Here is a 22,239-nt window from a genome sequence, read left to right as displayed (position 1 = left end):
ATTTATTATTACACACTGTATTTTGTGTATGGAATAAACACAAACAAGATTAAATGCACAGTGACAGAAGAGAAAAGCACGTGAAGGTATTGCCTACAATCACTTCCTCTTCCTCTTCTTTATCTTTACTCGGGGAAGTGTCGAAACACACAGAGGGAAAGTTGCGGTCTATATAAAGTATATAAAAATAACTATATTACAATAATTGTCACCCGTTTAAAAAAAATACAGCATTCATGTAAAAGTACATGGTGTGAATATAGCATTTTAACACGACTTCACATTTTTTTTAAATTTGAAAGAATTAAAAAAAAAAAAAAAATACTTTAAAAACAAATTATGGCAGTGAAAGAGACTTGGCCAGTCGTCCCCAAAACCAGCCCTGAGTCAAAGGATTTGTGTAGTCGCAAATGGTCAGGAAGCTGAGGATTCTGGGAAATTTTTTGGTCATGGACTTGTAAACGACGGGGATGAGTCGTTTACTCCGAGCTCCTGTCACGGGGAGAAGGACACACGGGTCAGCGGCGTGGAACGGGAACCGAAGAAAGATGTCCGACTCACCGGGAGCGAGGCTGAGAGCAAATTTGGTCTGGAAGTCGCAGGCGTCGCTGTCGAGGTATTCATCGGAGATGATGGCCACCATCTTCCTGCACCTGCACCGTCACACACAAACACACCTCAATAGTTTAGCACGTGCAAAAACTAACATGGAAATATTAAAACACGTCAAATAATTCAACAAATATACAAAATAATACATTATTACTCATTTATAAAAACTAACATGTATAAAAATAACATGATGACATCAAAACAAACATCTAAAAAAATAAACGTGTAAAAAAACTAACATGTAGGCATGTATAAAAAGTAAAAATATAAAAACTGACATAATAATAAAACAGACATATAATAAAAACTAACATATAAAATAATAAAAAATAGGTTTAAAAACTAACGTGTACGCATGCATAAAAACTGAAATGAAAATATAAAAACTAATAATGATAAAACAAATAAAATAAATAAAAACTAACTTAAGATAATAAAAAATTAACATGATAAAAATATAAAAAGTAGGATAAAAATATTTAAATTAACATATAAACAGAAAAAACATACAAAAAATACATGTATAAAAACTAACATATACAAATATAAATATATAACTAAATAATATATATACTTATATATATAACTAAGATACAAATATTCAAATTAACATAAAAACTAACAAACAAAATAACACAAACTAACATGCACACGTGTAAAAACAAAAATAAAAATATAAAAACTAACAAATAAAACAGACCATACAAAATAATGAAAACTAAAATGCACACACCTATAAAAACTTACATATAAAATATAAAAACTAAAATAAAAATATTAGAATGAACATAAAAACTGAAAATCTAACATAAAATAACAAAAACTAACATGTACACATGTATAAAAACTAACATAAAATATAAAAACTAAGATAAAGATATTCAAATGAACATACAAACTAACATTTAAGATAATAAAAATTAACATAATAAAAATATAAAAACTAGGATAAAAATATTAAAATTAACATACAAACTGAAAAAACATACAAAACAATACATGTATAAAAACTAACGTGCTGTATATAAATACAAAAACTAAGATACAAATATTCAAATGAACATAAAAACTAACAAACAAAATAACACAAACTAACATGTACACATGTATGAAAACTCAAATAAAAATATAAAAACTAACATAAATAAAACAGACATAAAATAAAAACCAACATACAAAATAATGAAAACTAAAATGCACACATCTATAAAAATTAACACATAAAATGTAAAAACTAAAATACAAATATCAGAATGAACATAAAAACTGAAAAACTAACATAAAATAACAAAAACTAACATGTACACATGTATAAAAACTAACATAAAATATAAAAACTAAGATAAAGATATTCAAATGAACATAAAAACTAACATATAAGATAATAAAAAATGTACATAATAAAAATATAAAAACTAGGATAAAAATATTCAAATTAACATACAAACAGAAAAAACACAAAAAATACATGTATAAAAACTAACATATACAAATATAAAAACTAAGATAAAAAATATTCAAATGAACATAAAAACTAAAACAAAATAACACAAACTAACATGTATAAAAACTAAAATAAAAATATAAAAACTAACATAAAACAGACATCAAATAAAAAACAACTTACAAAATAATGAAAACTAAAATGCACACATCTATAAAAACTAACATAAAATCTAAAATCTAAAATAAAAATATTAGAATGAACATAAAAACTGAAAAACAAACATAAAATATCAAAAATTAACGTACACATGTATAAAAACTAATATATAAAATATAAAAACTAAGATAAAGATATTCAAATGAACACAAAAACTAACATAATAAAGAATAAAAACTAAGATGTACAGTGTTGAGCAGTCCTTCACTTTGTGTGCACGAGTGCTGCAGGGTGTTGCAACACACGAGTGCTGCAGCTGGTAGTAAAACACGAGTGCTGCAGCTGGTAGTAAAACACGAGTGCTGCAACAAGAGCAGGTGGAAGTGGTATCAGGAAGTGGCAGCACACCTGTTCTCGATGAGCTCGCTGGTGATGGTCCAAACACACGAGCCTGGCAGGACGTTTCTGTCGAACACGCAGAGTTTCAGCTTGTAGTCCGTCTGCTCCAGCTGGCGGATCATCTCGTGCACAAAGCCGACGTCGCTCGGGCAGTAGCAGATGAAGGCGTCAAACATCTCCGGAGCGCCTGCTCACAAGTCATTCCAGGATGAACGTCGTCAACATCACTTTGCAAATGTGCTTTTGTGTCATTCTGGAGCAGGGGTCCCCAACCTTTTTGAAAGCAAGAGCTACTTCTTGGGTACTGATTAATGCGAAGGGCTACCAGTTTGATACACACTTAAATAAATTGCCAGAAATAGCCAATGTGCTCAATTTACCTTTAACTCTATGTTATTATTAATAATGAATGATATTTACACTTAATTGAATGGTTTAAAAGAGGAGAAAACACGAAAAAAAATGACAATTACAATTTGAAACATAGTTTATCTTCAATTTCGACTCTTTAAAATTCAAAATTCAACCGAAAAAAAGAAGAGAAAAACTAGCTAATTCAAATATTTTTGAAAAAATTAAAAAAAGAATTTATGGAACATCATTAGTAATTTTTCCTGATTAAGATTAATTTTAGAATTTTGATGACATGTTTTAAATAGGTTAAAATCCAATCTACACTTTGTTAGAATATAAAACAAACAGGACCAAGCTATATTTCTAACAAAGACAAATCATTATTTCTTCTAGATTTTCCAGAACAAAAATTAAAAAAAAAAAATTCTAAAGACTTTGAAATAAGATTTAAATTTGATTCTACAGATTTTCTAGATTTGCCAGAATAATTTTTTTGAATTTTAATCATAATAAGTTTGAAGGAATATTTCACAAATATTCTTCGTCGAAAAAACAGAAGCTAAAATGAAGAATCAAATTAAAACGTATTGATTATTCTTTACAATACAAAAAATAAATTTACTTGAACATTGATTTAAATTGTCAGGAAAGAAGAGGAAGGAATTTAAAAATTAAAAAGGTATATGTGTTTAAAAATCCTAAAATCATTTTTTAAGTTTGTATTTTTTCTCTAAAATTGTCTTTCTGAAAGTAATAAGAAGCAAAGTAAAAAAAATTAATGAATTTATTTAAACAAGTGAAGACCAAGTCTTTGAAATATTTTCTTGGATTTTCAAATTCTATTTGAGTTTTGTCTCTCGTAGAATTAAAAATGTCAGGCAAAGCGAGACCAGCTTGCTAGGAAATAAATACAATTTGAAAAATAGAGGCAGCTCACTGGTAAGTGCTGCTATTTGAGCTATTTTTAGAACAGGCCAGCGGGCTACTCATCTGGTCCTTACGGGCTACCTGGTGCCTGCGGGCACCGCGTTGGTGACCCCTGTTCTTGAGTATTAACAGCAGCTTTCATACCTTCTGGGTCATCCAGCAGGGTGAGTCCAGACCTGTCTTGACTGCGAGGAACACAGCTGTCCACCTCAGGCACCTGCAGGGGGCGCTGCGCCCTTTTCTTCTCACTTTCCTGATACTTCCTCACGTCTTCCTCTGACACACAAACACCACAAACGTGCGCCTCCACGCTAATTAACACCGTCGTGCTTGTTTCCCAGGACGACTTAGCGAGTTTAATCCTCGCCGGAGTTGAAAGAGACGCTTTTAGGACGCTACGAAGGACACTAGTGTAACCTATTTGTGATGTTCAGTCCCTGTTGTAAGCTGTTATACAGTACATGCCTTGAGCTCTTATTTTGAAGGCGCTAAGAGCGGAAGTGGTGACACGGTGCGGTGGAGCGGGGTTTTGAAAACAAACAAAATAAATTAATATTTAATATTCTATTTGTATTTGCTTAAATTTTCTTTGCTTGACATGTTTGCTGATGTCGTGATTTGCTCAACCTGACGTGTAGATTGTTGGTTATGTTGAAAGTGCCTTGACTTTTCTGTGCATTATAAATGTATGTTTGTTGTTCAATAAAAACATTTAAATTTTTTCAAAATAAATTATGTTCCACGCAAAAAAAAATTCTACATAAATGTCGTATTATGAAAAGTAAAATCTACATTTTCTAATAATTTAAAGTTATTAAATTAAATCTTGGAAAATGATTAAAAATACAAAAGCCCTTAAATTGATTTCGTTATTGCAGAAATTTAAAGATATTTAGATTAGCCCTTTTTTTTGTGTTTGAATTTTGTATAATAAATGAAAAAAAATTATGCTCCACGCAAAAAATGCTCTACATAAATGTCGTGTTTTGAGAAGTAAAACCTACATTTTCTAATTGGCTTAATAATTTAAAGTTATTAAATTAAATCTTGGAAAATTATTAAAAATACAAAAGCCCTTAAATTGATTTCGTTACTGCAGAAATTTAAAGTGATTTAGATTAGCCTTTTTTTTTTCTATTAGAATTTTGTATCTTATCTTATTTTTTATTATAATTTTATGTTCATATTCTATTTGTATTTGCTTTAGTTTTCTTTCCTTGACATGTTTGCTGATGTCGTGATTTGCTCATTCTGATGTGTAGATTGTTGGTTATGTTGAAAGTGTCTTGACTTTTGTGTGCATTATAAATGTATGTTTGTTGTTCAATAAAAACATTTAAATTTTTTCAAAATAAATTATGTTCCACGCAAAAAAAAATTCTACATAAATGTCGTATTATGAAAAGTAAAATCTACATTTTCTAATCATTTAAAGTTATTAAATTAAATCTTGGAAAATGATTAAAAATACAAAAGCCCTTAAATTGATTTCATTATTGCAGAAATTTAAAGATATTTAGATTAGCCCTTTTTTTTGTGTTTGAATTTTGTATAATAAATGAAAAAAAATTATGCTCCACGCAAAAAATGCTCTACATAAATGTCGTATTATGAAAAGTAAAACCTACATTTTCTAATTGGCTTAATAATTTAAAGTTATTAAATTAAATCTTGGAAAATGATTAAAAATACAAAAGCCCTTAAATGGATTTCGTTATTGCAAAAATTTAAAGTGATTTAGATTAGCCTTTTTTTTATTTATTTTTATTTTGTATCTTATCCTATTTTTTATTATATATTTTTTTATATTCTATTTCTATTTGTTTTAGTTTTCTTTCCTTGACATGTTTGTTGATGTCGTGATTTGCTCAACCTGATGTGTAGATTGTTGGTTATGTTGAAAGTGCCTTGACTTTTGGTGCATTATAAATGTATGTTTGTTGTTCAATTAAAAAAAAAAAAAAATGTTTTAAATAAATTATGCTCCATGCAAAAAAAAATTCTACATAAATGTCGTATTATGAAAAGTAAAACCTACATTTTCTAATAATTTAAAGTTATTAAATTAAATCTTGGAAAATGATTAAAAATACAAAAGCCCTTAAATTGATTTCATTATTGCAGAAATTTAAAGATATTTAGATTAGCCTTTTTTTTTTTTTTTCTGTTTGAATTTTGTATAATAAATGAAAAAAAATTATGCTCCACGCAAAAAATGCTCTACATAAATGTCGTATTATGAGAAGTAAAACCTACATTTTCTAATTGGCTTAATAATTTAAAGATATTAAATTAAATCTTGGAAAATGATTAAAAATACAAAAACCCTTAAATGGATTTCGTTATTGCAAAAATTTAAAGTGATTTAGATTAGCCTTTTTTTATTTATTTTTTTATTTTGTATCTTATCCTATTTTTTATTATATATTTTTTTATATTCTATTTTTATTTGTTTTAGTTTTCTTTCCTTGACATGTTTGCTGATGTCGTGATTTGCTCATCCTGACGTGTAGATTGTTGGTTATGTTGAAAGTGCCTTGACTTTTGTGTGCATTATAAATGTATGTTTGTTGTTCAATAAAAAAAAATTAAATTTTTTACAAATAAATTATGCTCCATGCAAAAAAAAATTCTACATAAATGTCGTATTATGAAAAGTGAAACCTACATTTTCTAATAATTTAAAGTAGGGATGTCCAATAATGGCTTTTTGCCAATATCCGATATGCCGATATTGTCCAACTCTTTAATTACCGATACCGATATCAACCGATACCGATATATACAGTCGTGGAATTAACACATTATTATGCCTAATTTGGACAACCAGGTATGGTGAAGATAAGGTACTTTTTAAAAAAATGAATAAAATAAAATAAGATAAATAAATTAAAAACATTTTCTTGAATAAAAAAGAAAGTACAACAATATAAAAACAGTTACATAGAAACTAGTAATTAATGAAAATTTGTAAAATTAACTGTTAAAGGTTAGTATTATTAGTGGAGCAGCAGCACGCACAATCATGTGTGCTTACGGACTGTATCCCTTGCAGACTGTATTGATATATATTGATATATAATGTAGGAACCACAATATTGATAACAGAAAGATACAACCCTTTTGTGTGAATGAGTGTGAATGGGGGAGGGAGTTTTTTGGGGTTGGTGCACTAATTGTAAGTGTATCTTGTGTTTTTTATGTGGATTTAATATATAAAAAAACCAACAAAAAACAAACAAAACTATACTGATGATAAAAAAACCGAAACCGATAATTTCCGATATTACATTTTAACGCATTTATCGTCCGATAATATCGGCAGACCGATATTATCGGACATCTCTAATTTAAAGTTATATAATTAAATCTTGGAAAATTATTAAAAATACAAAAGCCCTTAAATTGATTTCGTTACTGCAGAAATTTAAAGTGATTTACATTAGCCTTTTTTTTCCCGTTTGAATTTTGTATCTTATCCTATTTTTTATTGTATGTATTTTTTTATATTTCTTTCTTTCTGTAGTTTATTTCGAACATGAACACACTTACAGTATAATAAATCACACAGTTTCATATCATTTCACTTTACATCATGTCCGAAAAGGAGTAGGAAGAAGCAAAGCTTATTTAATCCTACCCCTTTCCCACTTCAGAGCCTTTACAAATATATACATCATTTACTGACCTTTTTATATAATAAAATAGCATCTGTGAATTAGTATACACAACAGTTTTGTAATATGTAATTAATTAATTCAGTCATTATTAACACACTGAGATGAAGTTTTAAATTACAAAGCCTGTTTCCATATGAGTCGGGAAATGGTGTTAGATGTAAATATAAACGGAATACAATGATTTGCAAATCCTTTTCAAGCCATATTCAGTTGAATATGCTACAAAGACAACATATTTGATGTTCAAACTCATAAACTTTATTTTTTTTTTGCAAATAATAATTAACTTAGAATTTCATGGCTGCAACACGTGACAAAGAAGTTGGAAAAGGGCATGTTCACCACTGTGTTACATGGCCTTTCCTTTTAACAACACTCGTTTGGGAACTGAGGAGACACATTTTTGAAGTGGAATTCTTTCCCATTCTTGCTTGATGTACAGCTTAAGTTGTTCAACAGTCCGGGGGTCTCCCTTGTGCTATTTTAGGCTTCATAATGCGCCACACATTTTCAACGGGAGACAGGTCTGGACTACAGGCAGGCCAGTCTAGTACCCGCACTCTTTTACTATGAAGCCACGTTGATGTAACACGGGGCTTGGCATTGTCTTGCTGAAATAAGCAGGGGCGTCCATGGTAACGTTGCTTGGATGGCAACATATGTTGCTCCAAAACCTGTATGTACCTTTCAGCATTAATGGTGCCTTCACAGATGTGTAAGTTACCCATGTCTTGGCCACTAATACACCCCCATACCATCACACATGCTGGCTTTTACACTTTGCGCCTAGAACAATCCGGATGGTTCTTTTCCTCTTTGGTCCGGAGGACACGACGTCCACAGTTTCCAAAAACAATTTGAAATGTGGACTCGTCAGACCACAGAACACTTTTCCACTTTGTATCAGTCCATCTTAGATGAGCTCGGGCCCAGCGAAGCAGACGGCGTTTCTGGGTGTTGTTGATAAACGGTTTTCGCCTTGCATAGGAGAGTTTTAACTTGCACTTACAGATGTAGCGACCAACTGTAGTTACTGACAGTGGGTTTCTGAAGTGTTCCTGAGCCCATGTGGTGATATCCTTTACACGCCGATGTCGCTTGTCGATGCAGTACAGCCTGAGGGATGGAAGGTCACGGGCTTAGCTGCTTACGTGCAGTGATTTCTCCAGATTCTCTGAACCCTTTGATGATATTACGGAGCGTAGATGGCGAAATCCCTAAATTCCTTGCAATAGCTGCTTGAGAAAGGTTGTTCTTAAACTGTTCAACAATTTGCTCACGCATTTGTTGACAAAGTGGTGACCCTCGCCCCATCCTTGTTTGTGAATGACTGAGCATTTCTACTTTTATACCCAATCATGGCACCCACCTGTTCCCAATTAGCCTCTTCACCTGTGGGATGTTCCAAATAAGTGTTTGATGAGCATTCCTCAACTTTATCAGTCTTTTTTGCCACCTTTCCCAACTTCTTTGTCACGTGTTGCTGGCATCAAATTCTAAAGTTAATGATTATTTGCAAAAAAAAAAAAAAAAGTTTATCAGTTTGAGCATCAAATATGTTGTCTTTGTAGCATATTCAACTGAATATGGCTTGAAAATGATTTGCAAATCATTGTATTCCATTTATATTTACATCGAACACAATTTCCAAACTCATATGGAAACGGGGTTTGTAGATTTTCCTCGAAGGTTATATTTGTCCTCTTTAGTTGAGAAGAATTCTATTTGTATTTGCTTTAGTTTTCTTTCCTTTACATGTTTGCGAAAGGCCGATGTTCGAAATTGTTGCTTTTTGTCGAAAGTGCCTTGGTTTTTATGTAAATTGAGAATATATGTTTGTATGTACATTGTTCAGGCAAAACATAAAAACATGAAAAAAAATTAAATATATATATTAGATACTTATATCGTTGTTTAAGGTTAATTAATACATTGTGTTATATTGTAGAATTATGAGTTAAAATAGCAGTTTTCAAGAGGAAACTGTTTCCGCGTAAAGTCACGTGAGCCGGACAGAACCCGGAAGCAGGAAGTGATTGATAAAAACCAAAGCAGAAGTTATTATATTAGATAAATATGTCGTTTTTTCAAAAAATAATAACGCACAAGTTAGTAAAAATCCATCAGAGTGAATGAAAGTTTCCAAGAAAAACCAAAAAGTACCCATGAAAGGACGAAGATCCTCCACAACGTCTCGCCGGTCCACCTCCTCCAAGATGGACAAGAGCTTCCCCACGGAGGCGTCACCTGGGCCGGCCTGCCAGTCCTCCAGGAGCCGCAAGGTGGGATTGTCCAGGCGGTGGTAGTTGACGATCTCCAGGTAAGAGAAGTCCATCGCCTCCGCCACCAGCGTCCAGTCCGCGGCCACCACGTTCTTGGGGTTGAGGTAGAGAGCCAGCTTCTTCCTCACGGACATGTTGAGGGCGACCAGGGGCGCCGCGAACAAGTCCGGCGAGCAGCAGGCCGCCATGTTTGCTACCTGGCGGGGCTCAAAAGTCAAAAGTCGGTAAACAGCGAGAGAAGAGAAGATGGTATTATGAGAAACAGGAAGTGATGATGCTCGGCCACGTCACGCGTGGGAAGGAACGTTTATCACTTATCCTCTTTCTACAAAAACGTTTGAAAAGGAATTTTACCTTTGCAACCTCAGTTTTATATTCATAAATGTACGTTTCTCAATACCCGACCTGTTTTTTGGGCCTTTAAAAAAGAATTAGAACTCTACCTTAAAAGTGAATTTTTGTGATTTACATTTATATAGCGCTTTTTCTCTAGTGACTCAAAGCGCTTTACATAGTGAAACCCAATATCTAAGTTGCATTTAAAGCAGTGTGTTTGGCACTGGGAGCAGGTGGGTAAAGTGTCTTGCCCAAGGACACAACGGCAGTGACTAGGATGGCTAGGTTTGCTGGTGAAATATTGTCAACATTTCAATAAAAACAATTCTGGGCTCCTTCTCGTAGATCAGGGGTGTCCAAAGTGTGGCCCGGGGGCCATTTGCAGCCCGCAACTCAAGTTTTTTTGGCCCGCGGCATATTGTTGATAATAAAATAAGACAAAAAAACAACAGTAAAAATGTAAACATAATAACATACCATACCATACCAACTTTATTTATAAAGCCCTTTAAAAACAAGCACAGTTGAAGAAAAAAGGGCTGTACACCACAAAGAAATAGAGGCAAAGGACAAACTGAAAAATAACATTTAAAACAGAAGTAAAATACACATTAAAAAAGCAAATACAAAATACCCTAAGAACAATTTGTTAGATAAAAAGCATTTAAAAAGTTAAAAACCGTTAAAAACAGTTTAAAGTCTCATGCTGGGTTAAAAGCCAGTGAATTAAAATGGGTTTTAAGGGTCTTAAAAATAGCCAAAGAAGGGGCCTGTCTCACATGGAGAGGGAGTGGGCGATAATAAGCAAATATGGTAGCTAATTTAATACTAATAATTCATACAAAGTAAACACATTGTTTCGTCTGTAAATTTATGTCTGTTTTAGATAGTTTTTTTACAAAATAAAATATCAAAACGGGCCCCGCATGCTTAGACTCGTCAGTGTGCGGCCCTTTGTGGAAAAAGTTTGGACTCCCCTGACGTAGATTATAGTCAAGACATTTTTCAAGATGGCTGACATTTCTTCCTGGATGTTACAGAAAGTATGAGAATGTGTGAGCTGCTGCCTGCTCTTCTTTACTATATATAATAATCTCGTATTTGTCAAGATATTTACACAAAGTTTGCATTTTTGGCAGAGATATCTTTTCTGTCGTCTTCATGTCCGTCCAACTCTGTCCTGTTATTCGATTGATCATGAAACTCGTGGCGCTCCTTTAATGAGCCCACGCTGCGAGTGTTGCAAACGGAGGATTGTTGAGCGAATCGATCGCTGCTGTAGTGAAAACAAACAAAAAGGAGCCAGGCAGGAAGGAAAAAAATTGGATTTCCCTGCAAAAAAATGGAAGTTTTGACTTGTAAACAGAAATAAAATAGTAGTAAATACATTTTTAAAAAAAGGCAGAACGAGCGGGACTAAAACGTCGATAAATGGCGAGAGAATACCGTAATATGAGAAACAGGAAGTGATGATGCTTGACTACGCCACGCGTTTATCACGTGTCTTATTTCAAAATGACAATAACTCATCTACTCCATTTTATACCATTTTATAATACAATACATTGTAAGGTTTCCTCGTGAAATATTGTCAACATTTAAATAAAAACAATTCTGGGCTCCTTCACGTAGATTATAGTCGAGACATTTTTCAAGATGGCTGACATTTCTTCCTGGATGTTACAAAAAGTATGAGAATGTGTGAGCCGCTGCCTGCTCTTCTTTACTACATAATAATCTCATATTTGTCAAGATATTTACACAAAGAGATATATTTTCTTTTTTTCATGCTTCCATCTGTTGAAAAGCTCTATGGAGATGATGATTTCATTTTCCAGCATGATCTGGCACCTGCCCACAGTGCCAAAACCACCAGTAACTGGTGTACTGACCATGGCATTACTGTCCTCCATTGGCCTGCCAACTCCCCTGACCTGAACCCCATAGAGCAGGGGTCACCAACCTTTTTGAAACCAAGAGCTACTTCTTGGGTACTGATTAATGCGAAGGGCTACCAGTTTGATACACACTTAAATAAATTGCCAGAAATAGCCAATTTGCTCAATTTACCTTTAACTCTATGTTATTATTAATAATTAATGATATTTACACTTAATTGAACGGTTTAAAAGAGGAGAAAATACGAAAAAAATGACAATTAAATTTTGAAACATAGTCTATCTTCAATTTCAACTCTTTAAAATTCAAAATTCAACCGAAAAAAAAGAAGAGAAAAACTAGCTAATTCGAATCTTTTTGAAAAAATTAAAAAAATAATTTATGGAACATCATTAGTAATTTTTCCTGATTAAGATTAATTTTAGAATTTGGATGACATGTTTTAAATAGGTTAAAATCCAATCTGCACTTTGTTGGAATATATAACAAATTGGACCAAGCTATATTTCTAACAAAGACAAATCGTTATTTCTTCTAGATTTTCCAGAACAAAAATTTTAAAAGAAATTCAAAAGACTTTGAAATAAGATTTAAATTTGATTCTACAGATTTTCTAGATTTGCCAGAATATTTTTTTTGCATTTTAATCATAATAAGTTTGAAGAAATATTTCACAAATATTCTTCGTCGAAAAAACAGAAGCTAAAATGAAGAATTAGATTAAAATTTATTTATTATTCTTTACAATAAAAACATTTTTTTAACTTGAACATTGATTTAAATTGTCAGGAAATAAGAGGAAGGAATTTAAAAGGTAAAAAGGTATATGTGTTTAAAAATCCTAAAATCATTTTTAAGGTTGTATTCTTTCTCTAAAATTGTCTTTCTGAAAGTTATAAGAAGCAAAGTAAAAAAAATAATGAATTTATTTAAACAAGTGAAGACCAAGTCTTTAAAATATTTTCTTGGATTTTCAAATTCTATTTGAGTTTTGTCTCTCTTAGATTTTTAGAACAGGCCAGCGGGCTACTCATCTGGTCCTTACGGGCTACCTGGTGCCCGCGGGCACCGCGTTGGTGACCCCTGCCATAGAGAATGTGTGGGGTATTGTGAAGAAGAAGCTGAAAGACACCAGACCCAATAATGCAAATGAGCTAAAGGCTACTATTGAAGCATCCTGGGCATCCATAACACCTCAGCAATGCCACCGGCTGATTGCCTCCATGCCACGCCGCATTGATGCAGTAATCCGTGCAAAAGGATTCCCAACCAAGTAAAGTAAATAATGAACTTTATCACAATATTGTAATTTTCAGAGACAGTCCTGTATGTATATGTGCTTTGCTATGGAGGTTTTTTTCCCACTCCAGACTGGGCCCCCTTAGGAGCCCAGTCTAGATTGTATTTTTTCACTCATCCTTTGACCTTTTTCCCATCTTTTACGAACGCCTTGTGGCGATCCATCAGCGTTCCTGTTCTGTAACCCCGCACACTGTTTTGTTTGTCAAATCTTGAACGGGTTTGTGCTGAAAACAATGTTCCGTTGTACTTGTGCAATGACAATAAAGACCTACCGTATTTTTCGGAGTATAAGTCGCACCGGCCCGAAAATGCACAATAAAGAAGGAAAAAAACATATATAAGTCGCACTGGAGTATAAGTCGCATTTTTTGGGGAAATTTATTTGATAAAAGCCAACACCAAGAATAGACATTTGAAAGGCAATTTAGAATAAATAAAGAATAGTGAACAACAGGCTGAATAAATGTACGTTATATGAGGCATAAATAACCAACTGAGAACGTGCCTGGTATGTTAACGTAACATATTATGGTAAGAGTCATTCAAATAACTATAACATATAGAACATGCTATACGTTTACCAAACAATCTGTCACTCCTAATCGCTAAATCCCATGAAATCTTATACGTCTAGTCTCTTACGTCAATGACATCAATAATATTATTTGATATTGTACGCTAATGTGTTAATCATTTCACACATAAGTCGCACCCCCGGCCAAACCACGAAAAAAACTGCGACTTATAGTCCGAAAAATACGGTATCCCTATCCCTTCATGCAAAATGTGACCCGTGCTGGCAAAATGAGTCGGAATGCGCACAGGCTAATTTTGAGCTACAGGCAAATAAGTGGAAAAAAATGTATCTTGGTTGAAATTGAGATTTTCACAAAAATGAGTCCATAAAGCCACAATCTAGCGATCCCAATCATGGAAATAGCAAGAAAACATCTTAAATCACCTTTATTTGAAGGTTTTGTACGAGGTATGTCTTCAGAAATTAGTCCTTTGTGTTAAAATTCCTTGAGAAAATCCAGTGTTTTCAACGCTCACTCGCGGCAATAAGGGGGAATTCCCCCCTAGCCATATTTGGCTATAAAAACTAGGATAAAAATATTAAAATTAACATACAAACTGAAAAAACATACAAAAAATACATATATAAAAACTAACATACTACATATAAATACAATAACTAACATACAAATACTCAAATGAACATAAAAACTAACAAACAAAATAACACAAACTAACATGTATAAAAACTAAAATAAAAATATAAAAACTAACAAATAAAACAGACGTAAAATAAAAAACAACATACAAAATAATGAAAACTAAAATGCACACATCTATAAAAACTAACATGAAATCTAAAATCTAAAATGAAAATATTAGAATGAACATAAAAACTGAAAAACAAACATAAAATATCAAAAACTAACATGTACACATGTATAAAAACTAACATATAAAATATAAAAACTAAGATACAAATATTCAAATGAACATACAAACTAACATATTATATAATAAAAATTAACATAATAAAATGATAAAAACTAGGATAAAAATATTAAAATTAACATACAAACTGAAAAAACATACAAAAAATACATGTATAAAAACTAACATACTGTATATAAATACAAAAACTAAGATACAAATATTCAAATGAACATAAAAACTAGCAAACAAAATAACACAAACTAACATGTATAAAAACTAAAATAAAAATATAAAAACTAACAGAAATAAAACAGAAATCAAATAAAAAACAACATACAAAATAATGAAAACTAAAATGCACACATCTATAAAAACTAACATGAAATCTAAAATAAAAATATTACAATGAACATAAAAACTGAAAAACAAACGTAAAATATCAAAAACTAACATGTACTCATGTATAAAAACTAACATATAAAATATAAAAACTAAGATAAAGATATTCAAATGAACATACAAAATAACATATAATATAATAAAAATTATTTAGCCATATTTGGTATCATTTTTATCAGTTTACCTACTTTCTAAAAATGAGCATGGAATTCCCGATGACGCCATTCTGAACCAATATAATTCGAGTTTTTAAACCTGTCCCGACGTAAACAAATCCGGCTTGTTGCTAAGGGTCGCTGTGAGGCGTACCCTCATTGGTTGAATCACCCCGCGCGGTGCATTGTGGTATCATGGCTGCGCCCTGATGAAAAACAGCACAGTAATTCGAGCGGAATATTTGGTGAAAAAAGGTGATTTTCGAACATTTAATTATTATTTTTGTGGATAAGTTAGACTGTTTTACATTCCGTAATGGATTTAGAAGGTGGAGAGGGTACACAGGCGGTTGCAAGTGCGCTAAATTCACTGCAGTCGGCGAATCTTCTTAGTGCTGCTGGTCAGGAATATTACGGACAGCTGACCAGCTGACAAACTGACCAGTGAACAAAAAAACTGTGACATAACAGTGTTGACATTTTTGTACATAACCGTTTTCAATAGAGTTGAATATATATTTTTCCTTTAGACATGGGATTTGACTTTAATTGTACCAATTTTGGTGTTGCTACAAGGACTTTTAAGGTATGGTTGCTATGGAGTTTTGTTTTGGAACATTCTGTTCTGGAACAGTTAAACTTTAAGCTGGTTTTTCTCAAAACGGACCCTCAAACATGGTCGACTTCAATCGGATGTAACTCGGTCATTTTCTGTGCGATTCCAACAAACCATATATCATTTAGATGGAGAATGTGTAAATAACAATAACTCCGTTTTTAAAATTTCCTCATTGTGACTCATTTTGCCAGCACAGGTCACAAACGTCCCCCTTTGCACAGCACATGATCCACGTATTGGGAGGGATTATACTGTGCGAAAAGAAAAGAAGGTTACCGCGGCAACACCAGAGGTGCTGCCAACAAATCCACAGCGTAAGAGAAGAGTTTCCAAACGGAGATGATTTAAAGTGTCACACATGTTCCCGCACCGTAACTTAAATATGTCAACAAACGGCGGCCATGTTGGCAGCATTGGACCAAAGATTGGTTATTAATGAGATATATCATGAAATATTACCCCAGTTTGCTTTGTAGGCAAAAAAGCTCGTTTTCCGTGTGAGCTCACAGGTTTTTGCTCCTGGAGAAATAGAAATCGACGCCTCGGTCCCGACGCTGTCTGGGCGTGTGCGACGGACCTTTCGTGCCTCTCGCCGCGCCGCCGCCCTGGAAAAGGAGCCGGACTTACAGAAACGTGTTCCTTCCGCGTCACGCGACTTCGGGAATGGGCTCACCGCTCTCTTGTTGGCGTGTCGGCTCCACTCGGGCGCCACGACGACGGGGGAGGGGTACGTCCGGCCGAGGGACACGTCGGCGTGGGCCAGCGCCGCCGTGCTGAGGGTCCACGGCGTGTGGACGTCAGACCCCGGGATTTTCTGCAGCTCGGGTACCCAGAGCCGCACGTAGTCCCCCTGAGGACATACAGACATCCCGCGTCATGTGACACAACAACAACAACAACAAGTGCTAAACGTACGTTAGGGTCGTAGTCCAGGCCTTGTTTGATCATGTTGAACTTCCTGTTCTCTCTGGGGTCGTTTCCTACGCCCGCGCTGTACAGCCAGTTGCCATAGTTACTGCACACGTCATGGTCCACCTTCAATGGCATCACAATCACAACATTAGCGACACACTTCAAGGGAATGTTACAACCAGGGCCGGCCCGTGGCATAGGCCGTACAGGCAAATGCTAAGGGCGCCGTCCGTCAGGGGGCGCCACGCCAGTGCCACAAATGTTGGAGAAAAAAAAAAAAAGGAAAAAAGTTGGTACTATTATTTCTAAATACACAAAATAATCCCACGTTAATTAAAATGCAATGTAAAGCCTATTTTAATTCCCGTATCATGACTCTTACCACATCAAAAAATCAACACAAGATGTCAAAACGGCCAAAACTGTCAGGTGCCCAGGGAAGAAAAAATAGAAAAGAAGAGGAGGAGAAACGAGAAAAAGACAGAGGTAGCAGGTAGGTAACGTTAGCCTACATGAAATTATTTGTCTGTTACAGAATGTGATAGTAACCTGGCTTTTTAGCATTAAGCTAATGTTACATGATTCTGCAATTGCTAATCAATAAATAGCTAGTTCTGTTTTAACGTCGGGTTAATATTGTGGAGGGGGCTAAATTGTTATGGAAAATAATAATGTAACGTTAGGTAATTACAGTACTCCCACCTTACATTCCTCAGGGACATTTGTATTACATCTTTTAAGCAGGTGTTTTTTGTTTACATTGTTATTGCCTTCTGGTTAGCTAATGTTTGCCCTGCAGGTAATAGTCACTTTTCCACCTCTTTATATATTAGGTATAGTTGTAAGCCTAGTTGTTAAAGTGCACATCATTAATGTTAATTAAGCAATATCACATGAGAGGGAATGCTATTTTTTAATTTGAGCACTGCTGTGATTCGGTTAAAGATAATCATAACAAAACATTCTCATATAATGTGTTAATTTGCTTTTTTTAAGTAAAAAAAAAGGTCAAAGACAAAGCTATTCGGTTTCTTGTGAGTATATACACTTCACTGCCGATGTGGGGGGGCGGGCACCTAAAATCTTGCCTAGGGCGCCAGATTGGTTAGGGCCAGGCCTGGTTACAACCATCAAGCCGTGTTTATGGAGAAGTATCCCAACTACAGCCAAAAGCGTTGTTTTAAATATCGAACAGTTGAATTACGACAAATCTAGCGCCATATTGTGGACAATGTGAGACAATCTGATCAATGACCATGAATTGCACTTTAAAGTGTTACAGCATAGCATTTTTTATCTATGAGCCAATCCAAGCAACATTTCCCACTCATGGCGCAACTAAACCAACAGAGAAAATCCACACACGTGGTCACTGAACTTTGTGGATATTATAAAAAAAATGTCCAAGCACAACACATAGTTCAGAATGACTGCCGATTTAAATGAGCCTTGCTCTGGTCCAGCGACAAATTCGGTTTCAAGTCATGTATGGGTTGGGCAGAGCTGGGAGCACTCAGACTTTGGCGATGTCGGGATTTAATCGCAAATCGGACAACATCACGGAGAAGGTTCCCACTCTGCAACGCTGAATTACGACCAATTCCGGGAGCCAGAACAGACAATTAAAGAAGACAAACCTTTGGAATGTTTGCTCCCCTAACCAAAAACAATCCCTATCTACAAAACCCAAAAACAGTGAAGTTGTCACGTTGTGTAAATGGTACATAAAAACAGAATACAATTATTTGCAAATCCTTTTCAACTTATATTCAATTGAATAGACTGCAAAGACGAGATATTTAAAGTTTGAATTGAAAAACTAATTTTTTTTTTCAAATAATCATTAACTTAGAATTTAATGGCAGCAACACATTGCAAAAAAAGTTGTGACGGAGGCATGTTCACCACTGTGTTACATGGCCTTTCCTTTTAACAACACTCAGTAAAGGTTTGGGAACTGAGGAGACACATTTTTGAAGCTTTTCAGGTGGAATTCTTTCCCATTCTTGCTTGATGTACAGCTTAAGTTGTTCAACAGTCCGGGGGTCTCCCTTGTGGTGTTTTAGGCTTCACCACACATTTTCAATGGGAGACAGGTCTGGACTACAGGCAGGCCAGTCTAGTACCCGCACTCTTTTACTATAAAGCCACGTTGATGTAACACCTGGCTTGGCTGAAATAAGCAGGGGCGTCCATGGTAACTTTACTTGGATGGCAACATATGTTGCTCCAAAACCTGTATGTACCTTTCAGCATTAATGGTGCCTTCACAGATGTGTAAGTTAGCCATGTCTTGGGCACTAATACACCCCCATACCATCACACATGCTGCCTTTTACACTTTGCGCCCATGGTTCTTTTCCTCTTTGGTCCGGAGGACACAATGTCCACAGTTTCCAAAAACAATTTGAAATGTGGACTCGTCAGACCACAGAACACTTTTCCGCTTTGCATCAGTCCATCTTAGATGAGCTCGGGTGGCGTTTCTGGGTGTTGTTGATGAATGACTTTCGCTTTGCATAGGAGAGTTTTAACTTGCACTTACAAATGTAGCGACAAACTGTAGTTACTGACAGTGGTTTCCTGAAGTGTTCCTGAGCCCATGTGGTGATATCCTTTACACCAGGGGTCACCAACCTTTTTAAAACCAAGAGCTACTTCTTGGGTACTGATTAATGCGAAGGGCTACCAGTTTGATACACACTTAAATATATTGCCAGAAATAGCCAATTTGCTCAATTCACCTTTAACTCTGTTATTATTAATAATTAATGATTAGGGATGTCCGATAATGGCTTTTTGCCGATATCCGATATGCCGATATTGTCCAACTCTTTAATTACCGATACCGATATCAACCGATACCGATATCAACCGATACCGATATCAACCGATATATACAGTCGTGGAATTAACACATTATTATGCCTAATTTGGACAACCAGGTATGGTGAAGATAAGGTCCTTTTTAAAAAAATGAATCAAATAAAATAAGATAAATAAATTTAAAACATTTTCTTGAATAAAAAAGAAAGTAAACAATATAAAAACAGTTACATAGAAACTAGTAATTAATGAAAATTTGTAAAATTAACTGTTAAAGGTTAGTACTATTAGTGGACCAGCAGCACGCACAATCATGTGTGCTTACGGACTGTATCCCTTGCAGACTGTATTGATATATATTGATATATAATGTAGGAACCAGAATATTAATAACAGAAAGAAACAACCCTTTTGTGTGAATGAGTGTAAATGGGGGAGGGAGGTTTTTTGGGTTGGTGCACTAATTGTAAGTGTATCTTGTGGTTTTTATGTGGATTTAATAAAATTAAAAAAAAAACGATACTGATAATAAAAAAAACGATACCGATAATTTCCGATATTACATTTTAACGCATTTATCGGCCGATAATATCGGCAGACCGATATTATCGGACATCTCTATTAATGATATTTATCATTGTGGAAACACTGATCATCTTAATGATTTCTCACAATAAATATATATAGAAACAGAGAAATATCAATATGCAACACTTTATTTTTATATTTTCTCTAAGTGCACATTTTTCAAATTGAACATTTTCAAATGATCACTTCTAAGACAGTTTTGTGAAATCACAATATCCCATTTTAACTAGCTAGCCACTAACATTTTTTAACAAATCATGAATTACTTTGCACCATGTTTGTACAAATAATAACTCATGTAAAATACAAAAGTCAACTCTCAAATTTTTATATAAATCATGTCACACTTTGAACTGGACACCAAATCTGTTATCTGTTTCTTTGTGAAGACCAAGTCTTTAAAATATTTTCTTGGATTTTCAAATTCTATTTGAGTTTTGTCTCTCTTAGAATTAAAAATGTTGAGCAAAGCGAGACCAGCTTGCTAGTAAATAAATAAAATTTAAAAAGTAGAGGCAGCTCACTGGTAAGTGCTGCTATTTGAGCTATTTTTAGAACAGGCCAGCGAGCTACTCATCTGGTCCTTACGGGCTACCTGGTGCCCGCGGGCACCGCGTTGGTGACCCCTGCTTTACACATTGATGTCGCTTTTTGATGCAGTACCGCCTGAGGGATCGAAGGTCCGTAATATCATCGCTTACGTGCAGTGATTTCTCCAGATTCTCTGAACCTTTTGATAATATTACGGAGCGTAGATGGTGAAATCCCTAAATTCCTTGCAATAGCTGGTTGAGAAATGTTGTTCTTAAACAATTTGCTCAGGCATTTGTTGACAAAGTGGTGACCCTCGCCCCGTCCTTGTTTGTGAACGACTGAGCATTTCATGGAAGCTAATTTTATACCCAATCATGGCGCCCACCTGTTCCCAATTAGCCTGTTCACCTGTGGGATGTTCCAAATAAGTGTTTGATGAGCATTCCTCAACTTTATCAGTATTTATTGCCACCTTTCCCAACTTCTTTGTCCCGTGTTGCTGGCATCAAATTCTAAAGTTAATCATTATTTAAAAAAAAAAAAAATGTTTATCAGTTTGAACATCAAATATGTTGTCTTTGTAGCATATTCAACTGAATATGGGTTGAAAATGATTTGCAAATCATTGTATTCCGTTTATATTTACATCTGACACAATTTCCCAACTCATATGGAAATGGGGTTTGTATATCCCAAGTTAGAAATGAAGGCATCATCACACAGTACTAGTCCAGTTCCTACCAAAAGGTACTCAAAGAACTCGGCTCCCATCCTCCAGTCCAAGCCCAGGTCCTTGGTGAGGAAGCTCGCCACGTTCTGGCGCCCCCTGTTGGACATGAAGCCCGTGGCTGCCAGCTCCCTCATGTTGGCGTCCACAAAGGGGACTCCGGTGCGTCCCTCTGGACACAAAAGTAACACGTGAAGACGCCACCACGTTGGGAGTAGTGCTGTGCAAACCTTTCCATGCGCTGAAAAGACCCACGTCCTGTTTCCAGGGAAGGGATTTATCCTGAAGTCCTGCGGGGAGAACACCAAACATTCCGGATTTGAGTTGATGGAAGCAAAAAAAAGAGCGATATGACCTTTTCTGACCTTGGACTTGAAACAGACGATTTCCGTATTTGAGCGCCACAAACTTGAAGTAATCTCGCCACAAGAGCTCAAAAATGACCCTGTCAATCAGAACTGTGTGTGAGAAAGTTTGGACACCCCTGCAGGAGAATGATGGGATGTTGGGACGCTCACCAGTACGTGCTCTGATTGGCCGTGCGCTCCCTCTCATACCTGCGCACCTGCTGGTAGATGTACCTGGCAGACAGGCAGCCCATGGCCAGCCTGCACACAGCAACTCACTCTTATCTAG

At 34.8% G+C, this 22,239-nt stretch overlaps 2 protein-coding genes across 3 annotated transcripts in view; both read right to left on the bottom strand.

Annotated features, from left to right (window-relative positions):
• Positions 1–61: 61 nt before the first annotated feature.
• Positions 62–16,497, bottom strand: myd88 (MYD88 innate immune signal transduction adaptor). Of its 2 annotated transcripts, none has more exons than XM_062020658.1 (6): positions 16,476–16,497; positions 9,739–10,054; positions 4,040–4,171; positions 2,624–2,801; positions 562–653; positions 62–492 (listed from the first exon to the last, which is right to left on the bottom strand). In XM_062020658.1, exons 2-6 carry the CDS (start codon positions 10,043–10,045, stop codon positions 338–340), a joined length of 864 nt encoding a protein of 287 aa, XP_061876642.1. In that variant the 5' UTR covers positions 10,046–10,054; positions 16,476–16,497; the 3' UTR covers positions 62–337. The 2 variants fall into 2 exon arrangements, with proteins under 2 accessions (XP_061876642.1, XP_061876641.1); XM_062020657.1 differs by lacking the exon at positions 16,476–16,497 and adding an exon at positions 10,212–10,235.
• LOC133629719 (cryptochrome DASH-like) overlaps positions 10,674–22,239 on the bottom strand; it is a 25,822-nt gene continuing 14,256 nt past the window's right edge. The window contains exons 8-15 of the mRNA XM_062020654.1: positions 22,122–22,211; positions 21,969–22,048; positions 21,834–21,893; positions 21,618–21,775; positions 16,932–17,051; positions 16,690–16,866; positions 16,524–16,621; positions 10,674–11,525 (exon numbers count right to left, since the gene is read on the bottom strand). Of these exons, the coding sequence (XP_061876638.1) occupies positions 11,411–11,525; positions 16,524–16,621; positions 16,690–16,866; positions 16,932–17,051; positions 21,618–21,775; positions 21,834–21,893; positions 21,969–22,048; positions 22,122–22,211 (898 nt within the window). The 3' untranslated portion in view covers positions 10,674–11,410. The remainder of the gene's footprint in view (positions 11,526–16,523; positions 16,622–16,689; positions 16,867–16,931; positions 17,052–21,617; positions 21,776–21,833; positions 21,894–21,968; positions 22,049–22,121; positions 22,212–22,239) is intronic.

Source organism: Entelurus aequoreus, linkage group LG15 (genome assembly GCF_033978785.1).
Source record: "Entelurus aequoreus isolate RoL-2023_Sb linkage group LG15, RoL_Eaeq_v1.1, whole genome shotgun sequence".
Taxonomy (NCBI): Eukaryota; Metazoa; Chordata; class Actinopteri; order Syngnathiformes; family Syngnathidae; genus Entelurus; species Entelurus aequoreus.
Note: the sequence above shows the minus strand (reverse complement) of the source record. Positions and strands in the feature narration are given on the sequence as shown.

What these genes read in the sequence shown, in the direction of transcription:
- myd88 (XM_062020658.1), bottom strand. Translation starts at nt 10,045, where the DNA reads ATGGCGGCCTGCTGCTCGCCGGACTTGTTCGCGGCGCCCCTGGTCGCC. An exon ending in AGCGAGCTCATCGAGAACAG is followed by an intron (nt 654 to 2,623) that starts GTGTGCTGCCAC and finishes GTGACGGTGCAG; the next exon opens with GTGCAGGAAGATGGTGGCCA. An exon ending in TGCTCTCAGCCTCGCTCCCG is followed by an intron (nt 493 to 561) that starts GTGAGTCGGACA and finishes TCCCCGTGACAG; the next exon opens with GAGCTCGGAGTAAACGACTC.